This window comes from Quercus robur, chromosome 5, assembly GCF_932294415.1.
Source record: "Quercus robur chromosome 5, dhQueRobu3.1, whole genome shotgun sequence".
Taxonomy (NCBI): Eukaryota; Viridiplantae; Streptophyta; class Magnoliopsida; order Fagales; family Fagaceae; genus Quercus; species Quercus robur.
The window spans coordinates 14816527-14840281 of NC_065538.1; the positions used below are offsets into that span (position 1 = coordinate 14816527).

At 34.2% G+C, this 23755-nt stretch overlaps 3 protein-coding genes across 6 annotated transcripts; all 3 read right to left on the reverse strand.

The window, feature by feature from the left end:
* Nucleotides 1-1969: 1969 nt before the first annotated feature.
* LOC126727864 (uncharacterized) lies at nt 1970-3580 on the reverse strand. The gene has a single exon (XM_050433771.1). The coding sequence runs from the start codon at nt 3578-3580 to the stop codon at nt 1970-1972; it is 1611 nt and encodes a 536-aa protein (XP_050289728.1).
* Nucleotides 3581-6013: 2433 nt separating this feature from the next.
* On the reverse strand, nt 6014-10191 carry LOC126727865 (uncharacterized). The gene is made up of 5 exons (XM_050433772.1): nt 8143-10191; nt 7957-8028; nt 6899-7016; nt 6242-6251; nt 6014-6152 (listed from the first exon to the last, which is right to left on the reverse strand). Exons 1-5 carry the CDS (start codon nt 10189-10191, stop codon nt 6014-6016), a joined length of 2388 nt encoding a protein of 795 aa, XP_050289729.1.
* Nucleotides 10192-17078: 6887 nt separating this feature from the next.
* On the reverse strand, nt 17079-23517 carry LOC126725239 (uncharacterized). 4 transcript variants are annotated; one of them, XM_050429807.1, is made up of 7 exons: nt 23230-23459; nt 22573-22624; nt 19025-21127; nt 18769-18897; nt 18464-18655; nt 17768-17811; nt 17079-17646 (listed from the first exon to the last, which is right to left on the reverse strand). In XM_050429807.1, the coding sequence occupies exons 3-7, from the start codon at nt 20585-20587 to the stop codon at nt 17331-17333; spliced, it is 2244 nt and encodes a 747-aa protein (XP_050285764.1). In that variant the 5' UTR covers nt 20588-21127; nt 22573-22624; nt 23230-23459; the 3' UTR covers nt 17079-17330. The 4 variants fall into 4 exon arrangements, 2 of the variants coding, with proteins under 2 accessions (XP_050285764.1, XP_050285765.1); XM_050429808.1 differs by lacking the exon at nt 22573-22624 and having other exon boundaries at nt 23230-23460; XR_007655373.1 differs by lacking the exons at nt 17079-17646; nt 17768-17811; nt 18464-18655; nt 18769-18897; nt 19025-21127 and adding an exon at nt 21643-22128 and having other exon boundaries at nt 23230-23437.
* Nucleotides 23518-23755: the final 238 nt, after the last annotated feature.

Below are 23755 nucleotides of genomic sequence, written 5' to 3' on the forward strand. Positions count from 1 at the left end.
CACCCAACACACGTAGAGGAAGAGTTGATTAGTACTACCATGGGAGAATCAAACACCTTAGGATGGACTGAGAAAACTCAATGGCTTTGGGAAATTTTTGGGCACTTCTTATAAAGATAGGTAATGGGCTTACTTAAGGCCATAGAAACTAAAAGGCATAGAGGTCAACTGAAGAGAGTGATCATAAGAAAATGATGAGGTCAGGGATGAAGGGTAGTAAGAAATGATGAGCATTACAATCAATCTAGACTTGAAAAACAAAGAGGTAGCATTTCAATCTCCAAATGGACCTCTGTCTCATATTCCAAATCACAACAACAGTAGCTAGTATCGACTAATCAATACTTGAAAGTATAAACACCCCCCCCCCCCAATGAAGCACAGGTGCAAATTCGAATTTAGATACGGGTGTGAGTGTGGGACTCGGGGTGCAGCGATTAAAAAATTATTAAAAATATTTTTATTCTTATTTTCTATATATTGCTAAGCATATTTTTTTTATATAATGGTAAACATATACCAATTTAAGAGTAATGGTAAACATATATTAATAAATTTAAAAGCATATATATATATATATTATAATGTTTACACAACCCCAATTTTAGCCCAATAACATATTTATAATATTAAATTATTTTCCTTAAAAAAAAAAGTAATGAGGTGATAAAATCAAAGTATTAAAGAATAATAAAAACTCTAAGGGTAAAGATGATAAAATCAAAGAATCAAAACCTATATTTTTACTGTTTTCACAAGTTCTCCCTTATACCAATACACCTATTCAAAAATCTATCCACAATCTACAACTTTCTACCTTGCTCTCCCTATCACAGATTCAAGTAAGTGCACATGAAGCAGGTGTCCTTATCTCTTCTTCCTTCTCTCTCTCTCTCTCTCACAAGGCCACATGAAGCAGAAGAATGAAGGCTGGCCGTTTCCGCTAGAATCGGTGCGAACCAGCTTGGTTCAGCACAAATTGGCGGGAATCAGTGCAAATACAAATACAAAAAAAAAAGAAAAAAAAAAAAAAAAAAAAAAAAAGAAGAAGAGAGAGACAAGACACTGCATGGACGTGCGGTCAGCTGCGTCGCACACTACATGTTGCGTTAGTGCACATCGGGTGCTGGTGCGGCGGCCCTGGAGCTGCACTCGTGCTCTCTAGCAGCCCCCACAACAATTCTCCATAATAAGACCTTCAGCCTTTCATGAATTTTGCTTTTCCATGGCGTTTCCCACAAACATTACTCTGATAGGAAATCTTTGAGTTTGATCAAGCGAGGATTACGACAGTAAGCATGTTGAGAAAAAAGAGAAGATGGCATCAGTGCCTACTAAAAGTTTCAGATATAAATTTTGATCACTTAAAATCTCAAACTTTCTTAAGTGAAAAATTTAAATATTAGACTACCTGTAACTTATTTACAATGTTTTTCTTTCTCAAAAACAACAACAAGACAAAACCCCAATCACCAAAAAAAACAGCTTTTATATCCTGCGCACAGGATTCACAATAGGTTACAAAACGGGCCAAAAAATTTTTGTCAGCCCAAGCCTCCGCTCCATGGACTAAGCCTCAGTAAATCTCCCATTATTCGGGTCAGGTCGGGTCATCAACCGAATCAAATCATGCCTGACGACGATTTTTCATGGAATAAAATTCATCAATTATCATCTCTATAGTGAAATTCCCTACAATTTCCTTCTCTATATAAACTATCATATTATCTGCCAAAAACTCATCCTCCATTCTTTTGCGAAGTCTTGTTTTTAACAACTTCATAGCTGAGAAAGCTCATTCTGTAGTTGCTGTAGAAACTGGAAGGGTCAACACAAGACAAATAAGTCTATCAATCAAAAAATATATTTTAGACTTTCCTGAAATTTTTAATCCCCTACATAGCTCGGAAATTGTACTCATATTCTGAAAATCTTGATGTTTTATCACATCAAGCTCATAATGTCGCAATTAAGACTCCAAAAGTTCTTGTTCATGTTCAGTGAAATCTTGAGGATAATATTTCTTAACCAAATTGCATATATCAACAATCTTGAATAATCTAAAAGCATCCTTGGGATTTAAAGCTAAACTAAGAATGACAAGTTCCGTTGTTAGCTCACAAAATCTACTTTTCAATTCTTGCAATTGAAAGTCTATTGCAACTGTAAATATGCCAATTCTAAAATGATGTTCCATTGTTAAATCGTCATCTTGACGACGATATCTACATCGACCTTTAGTATAACGAGCATTCATATCAGGAATATCAATTTCATGTTGCTCACAAAATGATATAACACTAGCAAGTAAAGGCTCCCATCCATCATCTCTCAACTTTTGAATAAGTGATTTTGTAGTTGAAACTAAATGCATGGCATTTAAAAGGTCTTGAGATTGTTGTTGCAAAGCTTGACAAAGAACATTAGTAATTCCCATTATCTCTTTCATCAAATGCAAGATTAAAATAAATTCAAATGATGTTAATACCTGATAAGCTCCCTCGGCATCACCGCGTTGTTTATAATTAGCCCCTTCCTCAGAAATAGTGTTGATAACTTTGCAAGTAGCATCAAACATTTTAATCAAACTACAAATAGATTGAAAATGAGATCCCCACCTAGTATCTCCAGCTCGTTGCAAAGTACCAATCTGGTTTGCACCTCTTCCAATCTCAATTTCATTAGAAGCAATCATATTCTCAACTTGTTCTGCTTGAGCATGTTGCAATTCATCATTACGCTTACTAGAACCAACAACAATATTGATAATATTGACCAAATGATCAAAGAATTGATGAACATCTTTTACTTCTCTAGATGCTGTAACTAGAGCTAATTGCAACCTATGAGCCATACAATGTACATAATAAGCATATGGGCAATCTTTAAGAAAAAGAGCTTGTAATCCATTCCATTCACCACGCATGTTACTAGCCCCATCATATCCTTGACCTCGAATATTTTCAATGTGGAGGTTATAACGAGAAAGGACAGCACATATCTCATTCTTTAAAGTCAATGCAGTAGTGTCTCTAACATGCACAACATGAAAAAAACGCTCTTTAATAAAACCTTCTTTATCAACAAATCTCAAAATGATGGCCATTTGCTCTCTCTTTGACTCATCCCGAGCTTCATCAACAAGAATGCAGAATTTTGCATCTCCAATTTCTTCACGAATAGCATTTCTTACATTATTAGCAAGAATATGCAAAATCTCCTTTTGAATTGTGGGTGATGTATATTTGGCATTTCCAGGAGCATTTTCCAAGACAACACTAGCTACTTTGTCATTGAAAGTTGATGTCAATTTTATCAATTCAATAAAATTGCCTCTATTTTTTGAATCAAGGCTTTCATCATGACCTCTAAAAGCACAAGCTTGGAATGCTAGCCATCGAGCACACTCTATTGAGGTTTTGAGCCGCAACCGATTATTCTCTAATTCTTTTGACGTTTGTTTGTCAATTAGCTTGTCAATATGTCGTGAATAATTCTGTAAATCCTCGCAACATTTCACAGCATTTTTATGTGGAGAGTTTGGTTCTTTCCCTTCATGACGAATTAAAGGACAATTCATTCCATTTTTCACCTTTTTCCAATTATTAAAACCTGTTGAAATGAATACATCTGATCCTGGACGACCTATTGGTTTCTTACTAAAAAGGTATCAAGGTAGACAATATCATGCATCCGTTGTAGGTGAGTATTCCAACCAATGCTTATGTGAAACAAACCATGAAGGTTGAAATCGACGACGATGAGTATCATCATTGTATGGACAGACTATATTTTCAGGTTGGTATGGACCATTTATGAGATAAGCTCGTCGGATTTCATCTTGTTTGTTGATAGGAAATTCACATATTTGTTTACGTGTACCTGGATCACGATCTATCTCTTCAGATTGAAATTTTGGACATTTGGAGGTGTGTTCATCAGGCATCGAAGTATTAACATTTGTTTCTACAGCCACAGGTGTCCTAATTTCTGAATTGCTAACATCTTTTTTCTTAAAGAATGCATCAATTTTTTTTCGTTTGCTCATAATTCTTTTAGCTTTAAGAATATGACTCAATTAACCTGAAAAGAATTTTAAAAAATAAAATTTTAATTAGAAATTTTTGCTTAGTTATATGAATATTATTCATACTCGAGGAAAAAACAAAATTTTCACTATAATTTAAACAGTCAACCCATTTTTAATACAACTTTAATTAATAATAACCCCTCAAATAATTTAATTAATTTATCTTTTATAATGTATTGGTTAATTTAATTATATAACTTTAATTATTGTTGTTTAGCATAACAATAAACTATATTGCTTTAATTTATTTGTCATTAATTATAATGCTTTAATCCTAGTTGGTAATTACGCAATATAGTTTTAATATATTTGTCATTAATTTTACCATAACATATCCTTTGTTACAATTCCTAAAATATAGCAATAAACAATTAAACAATTCTTAAAAAATTACAATAAATAATAGGTAATAATTTAATTATTAACTTTTGAATAAATATTAATTATTATTTAATAATGTTGGTTTACACTAAAAACCAACACACTGGCCATTGACCAACAATGAGGAATAATCGGATAAGATAAAGACAAACAGGAAAAAAAAAAAAAATATATATATATATATATATATCAACCAATGAATGAGTGAGATGTACACAGCCAAAAAAAAAAAAAAAAAAAGAATGAGTGAGATGTTATTAAAGTTAAAAGAATAAAAAGGCTCAGGCAGAATTCATTTCCACTAAATAGTCTAAACCATTCGGTCATTTGAGAGAGAGAGAGAGAGAGAGAGAGAGAGAGAGAGAGAAAAACCTTGAGGGAGGACCGGACTGCCGGAGCCGGAGTCGGAGCGGAGGAAGTAACGAGTCAACGGCAGATCTCCGATGAGTGATGACCGATCTACCGTCTGGCGTCGACGATCTACAAAGATTTCGTTTCATTTTTTATTTTAGTGACAGTGAGAGAGAAAAAAGAGAGAAATACCTTTGAGGGAGGGCCGGAGGGAGCATCGGAGCAGAGGCCGATCTCTGATCTGCGATGAGGGGCGAGCGACGACGGCGACAACGAGCGAGCTGTGGCGTCGCGGCGACGTGACCGTGGGTTTGCTGGGGTTTGGTTTTTATTTGTGTATTGGGGATTTTTTTTTTCTTTTAGATAAAAACCTCTGTCTCTCTGTGTTCTCTGTGTTTCTCTCTGTGTTCTCTATGTTTGGTTTGCTGTTGAGTGTTAAGTTTCGTTTGCTGTTGAGCTTGATTTGCTCTGTATAGGCAGTATCAGGCATTGTGGTATGCTTTCTCTGCCAGCGACGTGATGGTTGGATTTTCTGATTCTCTATAATTTTTTTTTATTTTTTTTTTTTTCGGTTGAGAATGCATGGGCTTGCCGTGAGCGAGCTATTGGGCTCACCGTGGGCTTAGCTTGCCGTGGGCTTCTCTGTGAATTTTTTTTTTTTTTTTTTTTTTTTTTTTTTTTTTTTTTTAAATCTGAGGATGTTACTAATTTTTGATTGAGGCCTGGGAGAATGGGTGAGAAATTGGTAGGGGGGGCCTAATTATTTTTTCTTCATAGTCTAATGGGAAATTTTTTTTTTTTTGCAGGGGCCACGGCCCCCCCAAGCCACTATGTGGCTCCGCCCCTCATGGCCTGTGCAAACAATGTGCTTGATGAAAAAAAGAAAAACACTGCCACCTAGATTTTGGTTAAATGCAATTATCAGCATACATAGTACAAAGAATAACATCAAATTTCCAAACCAAAATTGAAAATGATCTTCTCTGGGAATGCAAATTGAGAGCTCTGACACGGAAGTATATATCATTAGCTTTTCTAATATCTAATCTAAAACATGAAATGAATCTATTAAAATGAGGATCATTTTCCAGTTTTGATTACTGCATTTGCATTGAATGTTTGAAAGTATACAAATGCCGAGGGGTTTGTTTGTTCTCATTCTCAATCTGCCTCTGGTACTCCAAATACTCATCAAGCATTCTTTGATCTTTCTCCTCCACACTCCACAGGCAAAAGTTTCCATTTGTCTTGCCCCAATTCATCAACGGCTACAGGACCAACAATCTCAAGATTAGGAGGAATATCTCCGCCATGTGCTTCATGGAGGGAACTGAAGCACAGCACAGGTGAAAACACATTGAGCCTTATTTAACCCCGAGACTTATTTTTGCTAAACATTTTCCTGCTGCTCCTTGTTACCTCCAGTTGCCTACAATAAGCAAATTGTGTATTTTTGGGACATTATTTTCCATGATTGATTTTCTATATATTGTGGAAACTGGGACCACTCTGCAGATCTTATATCTTTCTTTCTTTCTGAGAAAATGCAGAGTTTATATCCAATTAACTAGCTGCTGTGATAATCTGTTTCAGTAAGTGCGAGTGTTCAATATCTGTTGTACATCATACGTATTAGATTGACCAATTTATTATTCTTTCAGAGTCCGGAATCTTAAAAACTATTATTCTAGTAAATTTGATCCACATTTTCCTAACTTGGCTACCTTTGAAATACCCATTTCATTTAATCTATCTTCCAGTTTTGTTTCACCTTTAATGATCTTTAGCTCCTCCATATCTTAAGTCTTTAGCATCTAATTCAAGTAAATTTGTCCAAATTCTGCCATCTTATGCTAATATTTAACATGTTAGATGCTCTTATTTTCCCACTTTTAGTTCATGCCCGTCTTCATTTTTTCTGGTGAATTTATAAATGTGTAGCTTTAGACAACAGTAACTACCATAAAAAGAAAACAGAACAATGATCAGAATACAAGACCTTTTATTTCTTTGACTTTATTTTATCCCTTTTCTTATTTTTTTCCTTGGAATTTCCCTGTCCTTGTCCTGCATTACCACCTCCTCTGTCAGTCTTTTTCTTTTTATCAAGATCTTCAAATTCTGATAACAGTGCTTCTTCTACAGCCTCATACTTCTTTTCTGCATCTTTGTTGGCCAGTTCTTCCAGTTGTGCCTATAAAAGGGGAATAGTACACCGAAAACATCAAATCATAGATAGTGCCGGCTCAAGGCCTAAGCAACTTAGGCGTAGGCCTAAGGCCCACAACAAATAAAAAATTTCTCTAATAAAAAAAGGCCACAACTTCCTTAGTAAAAGGTCCAAGATTTTATAAAAATATAACATTTTTTAAATAATTGGTATTTTTTTTTTAAGAGTGATGTTAAAGATACCACAAATTTTACTATAGATTTAATTGACATATCACCAATCACATAAAAAAAATAATTCAAAGACAAATAAATTAAGTTGTTGAAATTCATCAATTACAATCATAATCACATTTATTGTGAACATTTTGTAGTATTTTTAGTATTTTTCTTTTTCATTTCTAACAAGGCTTTTAAAATAGGAGACCAATAAAAATTTAACTCAATTGAAACCCTAAGATGTTTCAAATAAAATACTGCAAATGTGATAAATCATCAATGATGACTAATCTCCTACTAAACCACACACCAAATAATATCTATCTATCTCTTTCTCTTAAAAAGAATATATAAAATTAAAATTTAGATTACAACTGTACTTAACTATGCATAATCATATATCCAAGTTAAAGTAAGTTCCTTTTGATTCAACTATAATATTCAATATTCTATATGAAATTAACCTTAGTTTAAGTAGTATTATTCATCAATTTCTGTATTTACATCAAATTAGTCTTAATTTAATTAGTATTATATAATTTTATTTAATTAATGTTTACATATAAAAAGGTCCCATATAAAATTTTTGCCGGCCCCAAATTTTGTTGGGCCGGCCCTGATCATAGACGGGTAAGAAGGTAACCATATGAAAACCTTCAACAAAACATCAAGGAGAATCCAACACAAACCCGCATGAAAGACTTCAGCAGGGGCACCAAAATTGATCGGTAGTCATAATTAGTTACCGCATTAATTTTCCTCCCTGTCTGATCCATAATAATAGTAGCTGTCCTGATTATAGCATCCAATTTGTAAAGCTGCAACAACAAACATGCTAAGATTCAATCCTATAGAAGTTCATCAAGCATCATCTTTAATATCACACACAGCTAGGAAAATTTGACAGGTTCATAAATTTGGCTATATCATACCTTTGCAGCCATCTCATCAATCTGCTTCTCAATCCACAATTTTATTTCATTGTCCACATGATCTTCTCTCAAAATATTCCATAAGATATCCAACTCGAAAATATTACCATTTGTGCTTGCAATCTGTCTCTGATTTGACAAGAGATACTTGTAGCTCAATGGTTCGTACCCAAACTCTTCTCTTCTCTTATCTTCTTTAACACATATACTCTCCAAATTCTGCCATACCTTAATGTCTCTCAAATATTGTACTTTTTTCTCACAAATGTTCAGCAACCGGTGAAATTCAGCCTCATAGATCTTGAAAAGCTCTTTCCCTTGACTTCTACTAGCTTCTCTCAAATTTGTCCACTGCTTTAATTGCTCCCCAATATTAGTACCTCCCTTCAATAACCAATCCAAAATATCATCTTTATATTCATCATCATTTAATTCGATTTCATCATCAGCGCTAGAAGTAACAGCAGCTCCATCATTTGGCACCATAAGCTCTCCACGCAACATTCTCTTGTCGAAAACTACACAAGAGAAGTCCTCATTGAAAACAATCTTCTCATTATTAGCAACACTATGCTCACCTATAGCCTTCTCCATCTCAAGACTCAAGATGAGCCTCTGTAACCCGCAAATATTAGCAAGATCATCCAAGAACTCTAACACAAGATTAAGCTCAGAGATGTCAAGAAAGCACACTGAGAGCAGGGTGTGGTCTATCCCGTATTTCATAAGCAGCTGTTCCGGGACTCGCTTCTTCAGCATTTCCAATATCAAGTTCATCAACGCTGAAAGATGACTAGAACAAAAACATTTATAAACAAGTAACAGGCGTAACTTTATTCGAACTTCGGTAATGATCTCTCCACGCCGGATATCTTCACAATAAGGCCACCTTTCTTTCATGAAATCTTTATCTCCACCTTCGTTTCTTGACAGATCTTCCAACATTTTCTTAGCTTCGACCACGTTCACGGGTTTCCATTTTCCTGATTGAACAGTGTCCCAGAGTGAATCCAATAAAAATTCTGGACGGACTGAATCTAACTCATCGGAAAAAGTCCCTAAATGCACACTATTCATATGCTCCCCAGTCAATTTGGCATCGAAAAACCTCTCTCCGCACCAACAACACTCTGCGTTACATGAAAACTTCCAATTCTTCGCCCCCGTCGCGTACTCCACCGCCTGTTTCATCACCTCCATGGCCATTTTGTTCTTAGCAAAATGCAGTTTAAGGTCTTCGATTTGAATCCTCAACAAATCTTTCTTTTGCTCCATAGTCATCGTGTCATTCCAGAAAGTCTTGACTCGTCTCTCCACCGTATCGACATCCAACACGACTACTTTCTTGAGGTTCTTGATCTTCCTTTTGTTTTCTGGCAAAGGCATCAATTCCGGCGTTTCGAAGTTCTTACTCGCTGTTATAGCTCTCTCTTCGATCTCTTCCTTTCGTTCTTGTAGTTCTTGAATCTCATTCTTTAAATTTTCCAAGTATTTAGTGTCAATGAGATACTTGCTTTGTAGTTTGATGAGTCTGAGACACGTTCTGAATTCTTCAATTCGGGGCTCTGTGGCCAAATCTTCTGGGGCAAATTCGATGGCTAAACCAGCATCGCAAGCTTCTATCACAGGTTCATGGCCGGCATTGGCGTCATATTCAGTTAACTTGAAGAGTGCGTTGACATGGAAGAACCAGCAGGCGAGGGAGTTGGGGCACAAGTGCACGGCTCGCTTGGATAAGTCCACGGCTTCTTTGACGTGATTGAAAGTTTCGGCGAGTTGGAGGAGACCGTCGTCAGATGAAACGGGAGTGGTGGAGTGTTTTGCAGAAAACACGAATTTTAAGTGACAGAAGCTGAGGGCAGCGAGAGCAATAGTGGAGCTTGGGTGTTGGGACAGAGTGGCCTCGACAAGAATCAAGGCTTTGGTGTAGTTCCCATTTTGGTGTTCTTTCATGGCGTCTTCCACTTTTTTGGTGATGGTGGGGGATTGATCATCAACATCAGAGAGTGATGGGGGTGCACGTGCATTGCATTTCTTCTTGATCTTCATTTTGGAGGGAAATCGAGAATAGGGGAAGAGTGGTTTGAATTAGCTAATTGGTTTTACGAAGGAAGTTAAAGTGGTGAGCCGAATCTATATATATGACATGAAGAGCAAAGGCCCAAATGCGGAAATAGGGATTTTAACCAATATCAATGAGGGTAATCAAATAAGTTAATCGGAACCCACAAAAGCCAAATAGAGGAATAAACTAATGCAATATGTTTAGTTTAACTTTTATATTTTGTGTTTTAAAGATGGTCATTTCAACGAAAATTTAAGGATGTTCATATAAATAGTAAATTAAACTATATATTTTCAAAAATACTAACTAAATCCTAACTTAATCTAATGGTACATTTCAAAAAAAAAAAAAAAACTTTGAGAAAGAGGGATAAGAAGAAAAATATGTGATGTCAAACCAACATTCTTGATATGGGTTTTATTTTTTAGTAATACTAATACCACAACTTTACCACAACTTGTTCACATAGCTAGTTTTAAGTAGTAAAGTTGTGGAACCACATAGACCTATTACTCTTACCCTACCACTCACAGCTTGCCACGTGGGCAAGTTGTGATCTTGCAATTTTTTTTTTTTTTTTTTTTTTTTTTTTTGCATTTAAGAAGCTCAATTTTTTTTAATTGATATGGTTATTTTGTTATTTGAGAGGTTGTTGCCTAAGAATTATGTATTTGTTTTTGGTTTTCGGTATGTAGATTTAATTAACTTAGGGTGTTTTAGCCTTTTAGGTTGATTTTGAGTATTTTGGGTATAGGTCTTATTATATTTTTGAATTTTTTAAATATAATTCAAGAGTTGGAAGAGGGGAAAGTTGAATCTTAGATGTCTTTGTTGTGAATATCATAAATCCCACAAAATACAAGGAAATAAATTAATGCAATTACAACACTTTTTGTTATGAAATAAAGCTAATATAAATGTTATGTGAAAAACCATAACTTAACAATCACCATTTTTCCTCTCAATCTCTCTCTGCCTCTTTAACAAGAGTGATTTGTATTTAGTGCTCATTAATAAAGTCTATTATCCCTTAAATCTAGGAGAGAGAAGTTGATAAAAATGTTACAACAAATTAACATATGTATGAAAATTATAGTTTAAATTATATTATATTTTGAATAAGAATTTAATATATAGTGATATTGCAATGATTTTAGAAAATGTTACTAAAATAAATTTATACTTTATTGTAGCAGTTATTATGATGAATGCTGTTGATTTATTTAAATTTTGAAGTGGTCTTATAAACGTGTCTTAAAAAACATTGCTATGAGCACTTGCATTAGTGGGCCTTTGAGGCTATGAGTGTATAATAGAAAATACGTAAAATTTACAAATTTTTACTTAAAAATGACTTACCTCAATGAGGGCTTAATTATGTAAATTTATAAATTTACTATAGTAATCATGTAAATTTAAAAGTTATTATTATATTTTTTTTGATAGAATGATTCATATTGTATTCGTTCTTTTTTTTTTTTTTCTTTTTTTGGTTGTATATCTCGACGATGAAGTAAGAGAATATATGGTAATTGTTATGTGTGAAAAAAAGAAATAATTAAAAAATTAATATATTAATGAAATATATTGTAAAATAAATAATTTAATATGAGGATTTCTAGGATGTTTTGAAATGTGAGAATGTGAAATTTAAAAAAAAAAAAAATCTTAATTAAAAATGAGTTAAAAAAAAAGGATTATCTAAGAAAAAAAATGATTTTTTAATCTTCTAAAAATAAATTAAAAAATTATATATTTTTGGCGGACTCCCGCCACAATTCCAAAACTCTCCCACTAAAATTTGCCTATCCTTGTGGGATTTGGATCAATCCATATAAAAACACTCCCCCGAAAATTCCTCTTCCCAAATTTGATCAATTTTGAACACCCACCTCCGACAACCACCGCAGTCGCCCACCTCTGTCAGTGGCTTGCCACATCAGCATTGCCTGGCTGAATTTTTGGTCAGCAAAGGCAAGTCTTCGATTTTTTTTACTCTGTTTTTATTTCTCAGAACTTTTTCGGGTTTGGCTGCAAAAGTGAATTCCCTACTGCTTTGCTCAGTAGTAGAAGTCTATCTTATTTTATATATATATATATATATATTTACTGTACATTCTTGGTTGTTTTTTTTTTTTTTGGTTAACAATAGTTATCTACTTATGTCCATAGGCATAACATCAATTGGCATTTACTGTCATTTGCTTTTTATGCAATTCTTTTTTGGTTGATTGGTTTTGTTTGTGAGACAACAAACACTTTCCTTAAACACAAAGATCATAAAAAAAAAAAATAATAATAAAAAATAAAAAAAATCAAAGGTAAATTGCAAATTTCACCCTAAACGGGTGATTGGACTTTATACTTTGAAATTTCAAAATTTGGATTTTATTTTTTAAAATTTGGGATTTTTGAATTTTACATCTTGACATTTCAGATTTTAAATTTTACCCTCTTAAAGTTTTGTGAGTTTTAGGTATGATTTTGTATTGAAGTGTATGCTTGTATTGTAGCATGGTCTGTTGTATTGTAGTATGGTCTGGTAGTGCATGATTGTATTGTATAGTACATGTATTGGTGTATCAGTGCTTATATCAGATTGAGGTGTCTTGAGTATACACTGGTAGTTTAGTGTAGAGGCAGGACAGCTGGAGTTAGTTAGGGTGTGTGTTAGTTGTTAATTGACAGCTGGAGGAGATGTATAAAGGGAAGAGGCTATTGTAAAGGGAAAATCAATCGAGAAAGTATAGTTCCAATTCAGTTCCCTTTTCTCTCTGTTTCTTTCTCTCCCTCAATTCTTGGAAGCCCAGCTGACCTCGAATACAGCTTGACACGAGAACCATTGAATTCAATCTTAACAGTGAGTGTTTGGATTTTACACCCTAAAATTTCATAATTTTGAGTGTAAAATCCAAATATCTCTAAAATATAGGAGCTAAAATCTAAATTCTAAAACGTGAGGGTATAAAATCCAAATACCCTTAAAATATAGGAGTTAAAATCCAAATTCTAAAACGTGAGGGAGTAAAATCCAAATACCCCTAAAATATAAGAGTTAAAATCTAAATTCTGAAATGTGAGGTTGTAAAATCGAAACACTCCCAAGCATCAGGAGTAAAATCCAAATTTTGAATTTTTAAGGTGTAAAATTGAAATACTCCCAAATGTCAGGGGTAAAATCTAAATCCTGAAATTTCAGGGTATAAAATCCAACCATCTCCAAACTTTAAGCTGTAATTTGCAATTTACCCAAAAATCAAACAACAATAATTTTGAAATAACATAACTAGTTAAAATCATTGGAGCTAGTGATGGAATCACGTGAAATTTGGCAACTTGAAGGGAATCATCATAAGGATAAAAAATCTCCGCTAATGGTCGTGATCTATATTGCTTTTTGAGCAAAATATTTCATTTCATTCCCTGTTTAATAAATTTTGCTATATATATTAATTTTCCATTTTCTCTTAGTTTTCAATTGCTTGTTAATGTAGATTGACTATTGGAACCAAATGAAATTACTTTCCACATCCAACTTTAAAATCAATAGAGATTAGATTTGGGCATAAAGCTACTCAACATTTAGGAGAGAGTCATTTCACCATATAGTCATGTCATGTTATGCAGTTGCATTTTTTTCCTCGGTTGCACCTTAACTGAATTGATCAAAGTAGCAAGATCACTTTATTTCTATTAGATTTGTGGTATTTTCATTTTGAGGATTCTGAAAGGTCAATTTTTGATCTTAAACTCTTCATCTTCAAAACCTTATTGGATTGGTTGTCTGTAATAGGCAGTCATTCTATTTTTTTGAATTTTTCTTTGATGGATGCTTGTAGTTTGTGTGTTTGATTGTTTCTTGTTCCTACTATATACTTCCTACATACTTGGGCAACACTTTTTTTGATATTCTAATAAAATTTTCTCATTACTTATATATATTAAAAAAAAAAATGATTTGATTTCAATTGGATCCTGCTAGTTCTGAATAAATTTGGTAATTTTACATATCGGCATTTGATTCATTGAATCATATATCTATACTCAGATGAAATAAAATAAATAAATAAAAACTGTGAGTCAGTGACCAATTTGTTCTCACTTGCACTCATTTTTGTTGCAACAACAATACTTACATTTATTTTTTCATAGTGGCAGAGGATCCAAATAGAGGCAACAATACTGTATAAAATCTTTTCTGCCTTTATTCTATACATCATTGCATGTACACATCATTGTTAGATGTATTGGATCTATCTATTATGTGCGGATTTTTTTGAAGTTCATAGTTGTCATGCGTATTAGTAGTGCCATTGGATCTATCTTTTATGTACTGTCCATTCGGGGTCTGGAATAATAATCTTCACCTTTGAAGGGCCAAAACTTGTTATATATTCTCAGATTTCCCCCCTTATTTTATTCTTTTTTTCTTCTTTGAGGATTAGCATGATATTGATTTTGGGATTGGAGAAGGTGATAAGAGTCTTTCCCTTTTGTTTCATGTTTTTATACTTTAACTATATATATATATATATATATATATATATCTTTGAAGTACTTGAATCTAATCCAGATATTATAAAGATTCGTGATTCTTGTGTTCTATATAGGCATTGCAGGAGGAAACTAATTGACAAGCTTAACTGTTAGCTTCTTCAATCAAGTAAGTGTTTACTAAGGTTTGTCCCAAAAAAAAAAGGATCTTAAACGTAATAGTATGATTACAAATACTTTGTGATATATATTGTATGATGAACATGGGTGGTTGTCTGAATTGGAGCAAGCAAGTGGTTTGCATGGAGATGAGAGTATAAGGTTAATTATAATATTGGGAGTGTTTCTTGGTTTTTTGTGTTTTTTGATCATTTGTTGCTTGATGTGTATGTTGTACTATATCATAATAATGAATCCTTTTGTTTGATTTGAGATATAGTTGTGGGGTTGTTTGAATTGGAGCAAGCGGGTGGTTTAGATGGAGTATAATGCTTGTCCACTATGACATGATGTAATATATCATTACACTTAATAGGAAAGGGTCATCTTCCTATGAAGTAAAAGAAAGTGAGAATGAAAATTGCAATGATAGTTATGTTTTATTTTTACAATGGCATGTTGTAGATTTAATTTAATTTACTGTACATTCAAATGAACAAGAGTTAGATGAATAAAAAAAGGTTCTCAAGAGAGTACGTACAAGGGGTTAAGGATTTTATCCAGTTTGCTACAAAAAGTAAATCTAGTGATGGGAAAATTCCATGTCCATGTAAAAGGTGTTCGAATGTATATTTATTTGAACCAAGAGTTGTGCATGATCACTTAGTGACCAATGGAATTTGTCTCGGTTATGATCCTTGGTATTGTCATGGGGAGTCTACATTTGTTGCCACATCTAGTAGAGCTACGAATATTGAAGTAGGTGTAGAAGATCTGAACGGTGAATGTGATGATATATGCATGAAGTGTTCCCCGCACATAGTTGATTAATGGATGAATTTGATGATGCGAATGATCTGGAATAAACAGTTGGGGAAGGTTCATATGTGCAACACAGTGAAGAAGAACCTAATGAAGATGCTAAAAAATGTTATGACTTACTCAAAGATGCTGAGCAACCTTTGTATGAAGGCAGCACGAATTTCAGAAAGTTGTCAGCTATTGTCAACTTATACCACTTGAAATGTCCTAATGGATGTAGCAGCAGTAAACTATAGTCAACTGGAGGTAGTGAGGAGCAGCAGGGAACTATGGAGCAAGCACAAGTCTTTGTTTTTCTTCATACTATTATACCTGCATTCTGGAACCCTTTTTCTTTTGTTTGGGAAAACGAATGAAAATTGTGTAAATTCGAGGCATTATGTGCTCCCAATTTCTACATACTTTGAATTCTATGTTTTTTCATCTGTGTTGTTCTTTAGTTCCCTTCCTGCTGCACATGGCAAAGATTGTTATGACCAAAAGCAATAGGAAACTTTATTTATTTATTTTAGAATCAAGAGGAAAAGGAACTTAAGGATAAGGCTGAGGAAGTGATATTTCTATATCATACTTTCAATAGATATAAATTTATTTAGATAGAAGTATTATTCAAAAACAAGAGACTTTTGCAACTTTATTTCTCCACGGCTAACGTCATCATTAATAAACTAGGATGTTTCATTTTTTTTTTTTTTTCTTCTTTGCTTTATTTTAAGTGTTAAGTGATAGATTTGTTGATGGAATAAGGATTGGGACTATTAAAAGAAAAGGGTTGATTAGGGGGAAAGGAACAATATAAACCATTGAGGTTATAAGGAGTACTAAATATTTCTCTGTTTTTTTTTTTTTTTTAAATTCAAAATTTTATATTTTTCGGAGCTATAATTTTTTTTTCCCCTTTTTGAATTTCAAGCTTATTTAAGGTTTAGTGAATCATTACTGGGATAGTGATATAATTGATGATCCATTTCTTGAAAATCACACTATTAGGTTTTGTTACTTGAATTTTTATTTAGTTATTTTCTATATTAATTAATATCAGTACCTATTGTTGTTCATTTCATACGTCTCATATCATTCATAAGGTTAAGTGCACAAATAGTCCTCAACCTTTGTCCCAAGTTTCAAAATGGTTTCTATCCTTTGAAATGTTTTATTTTGGTCCTTATAATATTTATATCAAAAAGGTCCCTACTAAATCAACATGAGGATGAATGCCATATTTCAAATCAATTTTTTTTTTTTCTTTTTTGATAGTAATTATTCTTATATAAATTTCTTTTGTATAATGATGCATTATTTATTGACCCACAAACAAGTAGGAATAGCATATTATAGCAAGCTCATTGTACCTCTCTGGAAAAAAAAATAAAAAAATTGAACTTCAATGCCTGTATTGTCCTATTCTGTCATAAATTTCCGACCTCCATTATAGGGTTCTCTTTAGTGTCTGCTGCCAGTTGCAAGGGTGTTAGAGCACTGAACAGGATGCAAACTAAGATTGAAAGGGGACAATTCCAACTAAGATTAATCACATGCATCAAGATCCTTTCTTCCAATATTGATGGTGTTTCATTAAAGACAATTTATTACTTCTAATTGGGTCTAGTCAGACAAGTTCTCTGGGGTGCTACTCTTCAAATTTGCTTCATTTCTCATCCGATTTGACACCCTGAGCTTGATAAAAATATTTCCAGTTAAAGTCATCAAAGTTGATGCGCCTAAGGCACATTTTTTCCATATTTCCTGCACTGCTTCCAGCTTTATTTAGCTCAGCAAGGTGCTTTTGTTTGGCACCATTCTCAATCTGCCTCTGGTACTGCAAATGCTCTTCAAGCATTCTTTGCTCCCTCTCCTGTTCAAGCGTAAGTTTCCATCCCTCTTGCTCCAACTCAACAATGGGTACAGGACCAACAATCTCAGGATTAGGAGGATCATCTCTGCCTTGTGCACCCGTAAAGAAACTGAAGCACAGCACAGGTGAACACACAATGACCTTTATTCACATATGACTACAAATTTACACAATTTACATGTGTTTTAGTCCATGCAAATGTGAAAGTATGAACAAAAACAAAGACTTACATTTGCACCACATTTTCCTGCTGCTCCTTGCCACATCCAATTGCCTACAATAAGCAAATTGCATGTTTTGGAGACATTAGTTTGCATGATAGATTCTCTATATTTTGTGGGAACTAGGAACTTTCTACAGATCTTATATCTGTCTTTCTTTTTATTTCAAAAAGGTATGATATTAGCTGCATTCTTGTCTCTGGTTTCTTAATTTTCTAGTCATATCCAATTATTCCATTCCTTATTAACGAAAAATGATATTAAATGTTGTTACACTTCTCTGCAAAGTTTATGTGCAATTGACTAGCTGTTCTGACAATCTCTTTCAGTAAGTGCCTGCAATCAATGTCTGTTGTATCTCAAATGTATTAGACTGCTCATTTTCTTACTCTTTCAGAGTTCAGATCCTTAAATACTACTATTCTAATAAACCTGATCCTCATTTTCCTAACTTGGATTCCTCTTAAATTCCCTTTTCTTTTACACTCTTCTGGTTTTGTTTGCCTTTTAACTCTAGTTCATACTTATCTTAAGCCTTAAGCATTGAATTCAAGTATATTTGTTTAATCTGTCATATTATGTTAATATTTAACATGTTTACCACTTTTAGTTCCTGCCCATTATGTATTTATTCCTGTGAATTTACACCTTGAGCTTTAGACAACTGTAACTACCATAAAAAAGAAAGAGAACAATAACTAAGACCTTTTGTTCCTTTGCCTTTCTGTGATCCTTTTTCTTCTTTTTATCCTTGGATTTTCCCTGTCTTTGTCTTGCCCTACCACCTCCTTTATCAGGGCCCTTCTTGTCACTAAGATCAAGTTCTGACAACAATGCTTCTGTTGCAGCCTTAGACTTCTCTTCAGCATCGTTGTAAGCCAGATCCTCCAGGCGTGCCTATGAAAGAAAAATATTATTTCAAAAGCATAAAATCATAGACAGGCAAGAAAGTAACTTTATAAAAACTTTCAATACTTTCAACAAAACAGCAAAGAGAACCCAACACAAACCCGCATGAATGACTTCAGCAGGGGCACCATATATGATCGGTAGTCATAAGCAGTTACTGACTCAATTTTCTTCCCAGTCTGCTGCATTGCAATGGTAGCCGTCCTGACAATAGCATCAAATTTGTAAAGCTGCAACAACAAACAACTGAGATTTTATCATTTCTATGGAATATAACAGTTCATCAAGCAACATATTTAATATTACAATAAACAACTTGAAAAATTTCACATGTTCATTAATTTGGCTATAGCATACCTTTTCAGCCATCTTATTAATCTGATTCATGATCACGAATCTTATTTCATTGTCCTCAACTTGTTCTTCTCCCAAAATATCGAATATCATATCTGACTCAAAATTATAACCATTTGTGCTCTTAATCTCCCTCTGTCTCTTTAACAAGAGAGACATGTAACTCAATGGTTTGTCCCCTGCAAACTCTTCTCTTCTCTTATCTTCTTTAACACATATACTCTCTAAATTCTGCCACAGCATAATGTCTCTCAAACACTCAAATTTTTTCTTACAAATGCTCTGTATCAGGTGAAATTCAGCTCGATAGATCTTGAAAAACTTCATCGCTTGACTTTTACTAATTTCTCTAAAATTTGCCCATTGCTTTAATTGCTCCCCAACATTAGTACCGTCCTTCAATAACCAATCCACAATAGCATCTTTTGATACGATTTCTTCATCATTTAATTTGATTTCTTCAACAAAACTAGAAGTAACAGCAGCTCCGTCATTCGGCACTACAAGCTCTCCCCTCAACATTCTCTTGTCGAAGACTACGCAAGAGAAGTCCTCATTGAAAACAATCTTTTCATAATTTGCAACACAAGGCTCGCCTACAGCCTCATCGTTTGAAACACTCTGTATCCCGTACAAATTGTTGAGATAATCCAAGAACTCAAACACTCTTCTTGACATATCTTCTTCCGTTATTTTCTTGGCGGGTCTCCTTTCGCCGAATTCAATGGCGTTGTGGTCCAAATCAAATACTTCTTGCGTGATGGATAGTAACTTCTTAGATAAAGACCCTAAATGGGCACGCTTTATATGCTCCACATTCAATTTGGCATCGAAAAACCTCAGGCCACAACAACAACACATTGAAAACTTCCACTTCTTTGCAACCTTCACATACTCCACCGTGTCCATCACCGTTTCTACGAGGTTCGATGATTTAATATTCTTATCTAAATGCAGTATAAGGTCTTCTATTCGTATCCTCAACAACTCTTTCTTTAGCTCCATACTCATGGAGTCTTTCCAATAAGCCTTGACTCGTGTAGTTACCGTGCCGGCAACGTTCAACTCGTGTTTCTTGAGCTTTCTTTTATCATAGTCTGGTGTTTCGAAGTTCTTCCTCGCTGTAATAGCTCTCTTTTCAATCTCTTTCTTTCTGCCTTGTAGTTCTTGAATCTTATTCTTTATGCATGCCAAATATTTATCAAAGATGAGATTCTCCCTTTGCGCTTTGAGGGTTCTGCGTCGCTTTCTGAGGATTTCAATTTGATACTCTTTGGGAAAGTCCGAGTCATCTCCTTCGACAGGGTCGGTGGTGTTTTCTTCGTCCACGAAGACTTTCTGGCGTGCATAGCTAATGGCTTCACGGACTGAATCAAGGTCGTATTCGGCTAATTTAGAGAGTACAGAGGCGCGGGCAGCCTCGGAGTTCGGGGGCTGGGAAAGGGTGGACTCGATGAGATACAAAGCTTCAGTGTTGTTCCGGATGGGTTGATTGAATTCTTGGGGGATGGTGGATGATTGATCCTTGTCATTGGAGGGAGAGGTGGGTGCATCTCTTCTGCTCATTTTGGAGGGAAATAGAGAGAGATAATAGAGAAAAAAGAGTTGTTTTGAATTGAAGAATATTGACTGAGTTGGGTTGGCAAGTGGAAAAAGGGTCGGTTACTAAATATAGGTGAATAATTGGAACATGCAAGTTAATATTCTAACTAAATAAATCCTTCTACGAGAGAAAGTTTGTAGACACACAAATATTTTATAAAATGTTTTGACACCCAGCTGAGAAGGCAAATTGTTAATGGTAGTTTAAAAAATAATGTTAGTAGTCAGTCCAAGTAAGAAGAACAAGTAAAATCTTGAAAATATTTTAAAATTTCTTATATTTGTAGTATTGCTCTTTTACAATAAAAAATAAGTCCACAGATTTCCAAATTCTAGGTGCTTAGTGGGTCCACATTTTTTAGAGTGAAGAGCTGATTTCAAGTGCCTGGGAAGTGCTGCAGTCGAGGACTCTCATGTATTAGTTGTGCCAATGTGGTAAGAAGTGTCGGGTGGAATTATTGGGTTTGAGTTGGAATTCCCTTTCGCATGATGTCACGCCCCAAACTTCGAAAGATCCAAAGCATGAAAAAGACGTCTTAAATATCAGTAAATTTTTTTCATTTTTGACAATTCAAATCACATAAATCCTATCAAGTGCCAACATCAAAAATTATCATAATAATCTTATAGAATATACTCACAAAGTAAGTCAGAGCTTTAAGTATTAATTATAAGGACCATTGGCCACAAAAGAATGGAGGTCTGAATAAACAATTACATATCAACAGCTTGTCCCATTAGTGGGAATACAGTCATAACCACTATAATACACAAAAGAATGAGTCAAGTCTAGTCTAAGATGTACACCATCTAATATATCCATTACAAAAGTTCAGCCTCCATCAGTAGTTAGTCCAACTACTATTAGCCACCCAAAAAGCTGTCTCAAAAGATTGTTGCCTACTCTGAAAAGTTTATAAAATAATGGAATGAGACAGAGCCTAGTAGATAGCATATTTAATGGAGGTGGGGAAAATGCAAGTTTCATCTTCAATAATAATAATATGACAAGAATGATCTAATAATGAAACACAAAGTTTCTCAAAGTAAATACCTTGAAACTATACATTATAATCTGTGAATATTAACAATATAATTTCCAAAGCCATAATGTCTAGCATAAGATAAATTATCACAAATCTACCATACTACCAGATAAACCAGTCAGGGGATCCACCCATTCACAACTAGCATAATATTGTCCTCTCTGGTATGCAGACTCTTGGCCCCATGGACAGCAGCCTCACCCATACCCTCAAGGTTTTTCTCTCCCCCCATGGGCAATAGAGAGAGCACGTCAAATAGGACCTCTCTTGCATGTGGTCTCTTGGCCCCATGGGCAGCAGCCTCACCCACACACAATCAAGGAACCTCTTTCCCCATGGACAGCAGGGAAGAAAGCGTCATCCAAAGTGAAAAGACATTGACCTGGATTTGATTCCGTTGTCACAAAGACTACTGAAACCAAATTGGGTGATCACCGGGAAATCACACATGGCATAGGGCTAAAATCACATAAACTCACAGATTACCTTACTTTGGAACACATAGTTCATATCCAAGTAGTTTTAGAAAACCTTAAATAATCTAATTTCTACAAAGTTTGTAAGGTTTTCAAACTTCATTCTTGTCAAAAGATTTTCTAACAATTTCTCAAATAATACAAAACAAGATAAGCATCTTTAAATTTTTCAATACACCATAAAATCAATGATTTTCCTATCAAAGATTAAACAAAAGATGCTCATTTTTCCATATCAACAATTCATGCATTTCCCCAAATGCAATACCAAATATGATGCATTTTTCATATATAGTAAGGGTCACAACACAATAATTTTAAAAAAGCATATATACATATAAATCATTTTCCAAAATGTGTTTGACTCAAAAACAATATTTATAAGACATGGTTATTTTCCAAAAATACCCATTAAAAAACTACTTACCTCGCAACCGCAAAATCCTAATTTTCCGAGCTTCAAGGAGATTAGTTAGAACCTAAACAATATCAAGTAAACCTATCACTATAAGCATAGAGCTTGAAATTGTATCTAGCCACAATTTAGGAATTGCCAAATAATCACTTAATTAGGCCAAACCTAGTATTTAACCTCATCAATAATAATATATTCTACTTCCAAAGTTTCTCAACCATTAGATTCACAAGACATAAACTCCAATTTACAAAGTTACACCATTTAATATCATCTCCAATATCATGACTAGCTTCCATAAAATTTACACTACATCATTAAGAGACCCATGAAAGCAAAATCAATATATCCTCCAAGATAAGAAACTTAAAACTTCAACTAACTCCAAATAAACCCAATGGCAATGGAAAAATTAAATTTACCAACCATCACATGTTATAACTTAAAACCCCTAAAATTTTTCACCATACATAAACATTAAGTAGTCATCAATAGCACAAAATATATACCCACTCATCAAATAATTCCACCAATACAAAACCCATACATAAAAACACATAAATATCACTTCCAATGCTCATAAATCACATGGGTAACATTATTAAAGCTTATATAAAAATAACTTCAAGCAAAAGTGCAAAACCCACCAAAAAGATGAGAAATTTTTACCTCAAAAAAATGATGTGAAGATGTTTATGGGTTCCCAAAAATTTTCCGGTTATCTTGCCGGAAAATGATGGTGGAAATGGTGGTGGTGGTGTGGAAGTGCCAGTGGAGAAGATGAGAGTAGAGAGGAGCGTATGAGAGAATGAAAAAAAGAAAGAAAAGAAGTGAAGTGAAAGAGCTGGCCAAGAGAGAAAATGGATAGTGTGAAAATGAGTGGTTGAGAATGATGGATAGTGGGGTTAGGTAGGGCACGTGGGAGCTAAAAAAATCTGACCTTAACCCTTTTCTTTTTTTTTTCGACTGGGTCATTACACATGATCCCTTGTTAAATTAAGGAGTGACTTCACTTGGATCTAGTGACTTGATCAATTGTGATTTTGCTAATTGTAATGTCCACTTTTGGCTATATGTAATGAGTTTTGATCACTTGAGACCCAAGACCCAAGACCCAAGCTTTGCTGATCAGGGAGTAGATTTCCATTTTTAAAGTTGTTAAGAGTTTAAGCAAAGATGTCAATCTCTAGACATT

Coding starts and splice junctions, on each gene's coding strand:
- LOC126725239 (XM_050429808.1), bottom strand. CDS start 20,587: ATGAGCAGAAGAGATGCACCCACCTCTCCCTCCAATGACAAGGATCAA. Junction 18,656..18,768: donor TGCTGAAGTCATTCATGCGG/GTTTGTGTTGGG, acceptor TTTCTTTCATAG/GCACGCCTGGAGGATCTGGC. Junction 17,812..18,463: donor GAAAGGCAAAGGAACAAAAG/GTCTTAGTTATT, acceptor TGCTTATTGTAG/GCAATTGGATGTGGCAAGGA.
- LOC126727864 (XM_050433771.1), bottom strand. CDS start 3,580: ATGAATTGTCCTTTAATTCGTCATGAAGGGAAAGAACCAAACTCTCCA.
- LOC126727865 (XM_050433772.1), bottom strand. CDS start 10,191: ATGAAGATCAAGAAGAAATGCAATGCACGTGCACCCCCATCACTCTCT. Junction 8,029..8,142: donor TTGATGAGATGGCTGCAAAG/GTATGATATAGC, acceptor TTGTTGTTGCAG/CTTTACAAATTGGATGCTAT. Junction 7,017..7,956: donor CAGGGAGGAAAATTAATGCG/GTAACTAATTAT, acceptor CCCCTTTTATAG/GCACAACTGGAAGAACTGGC.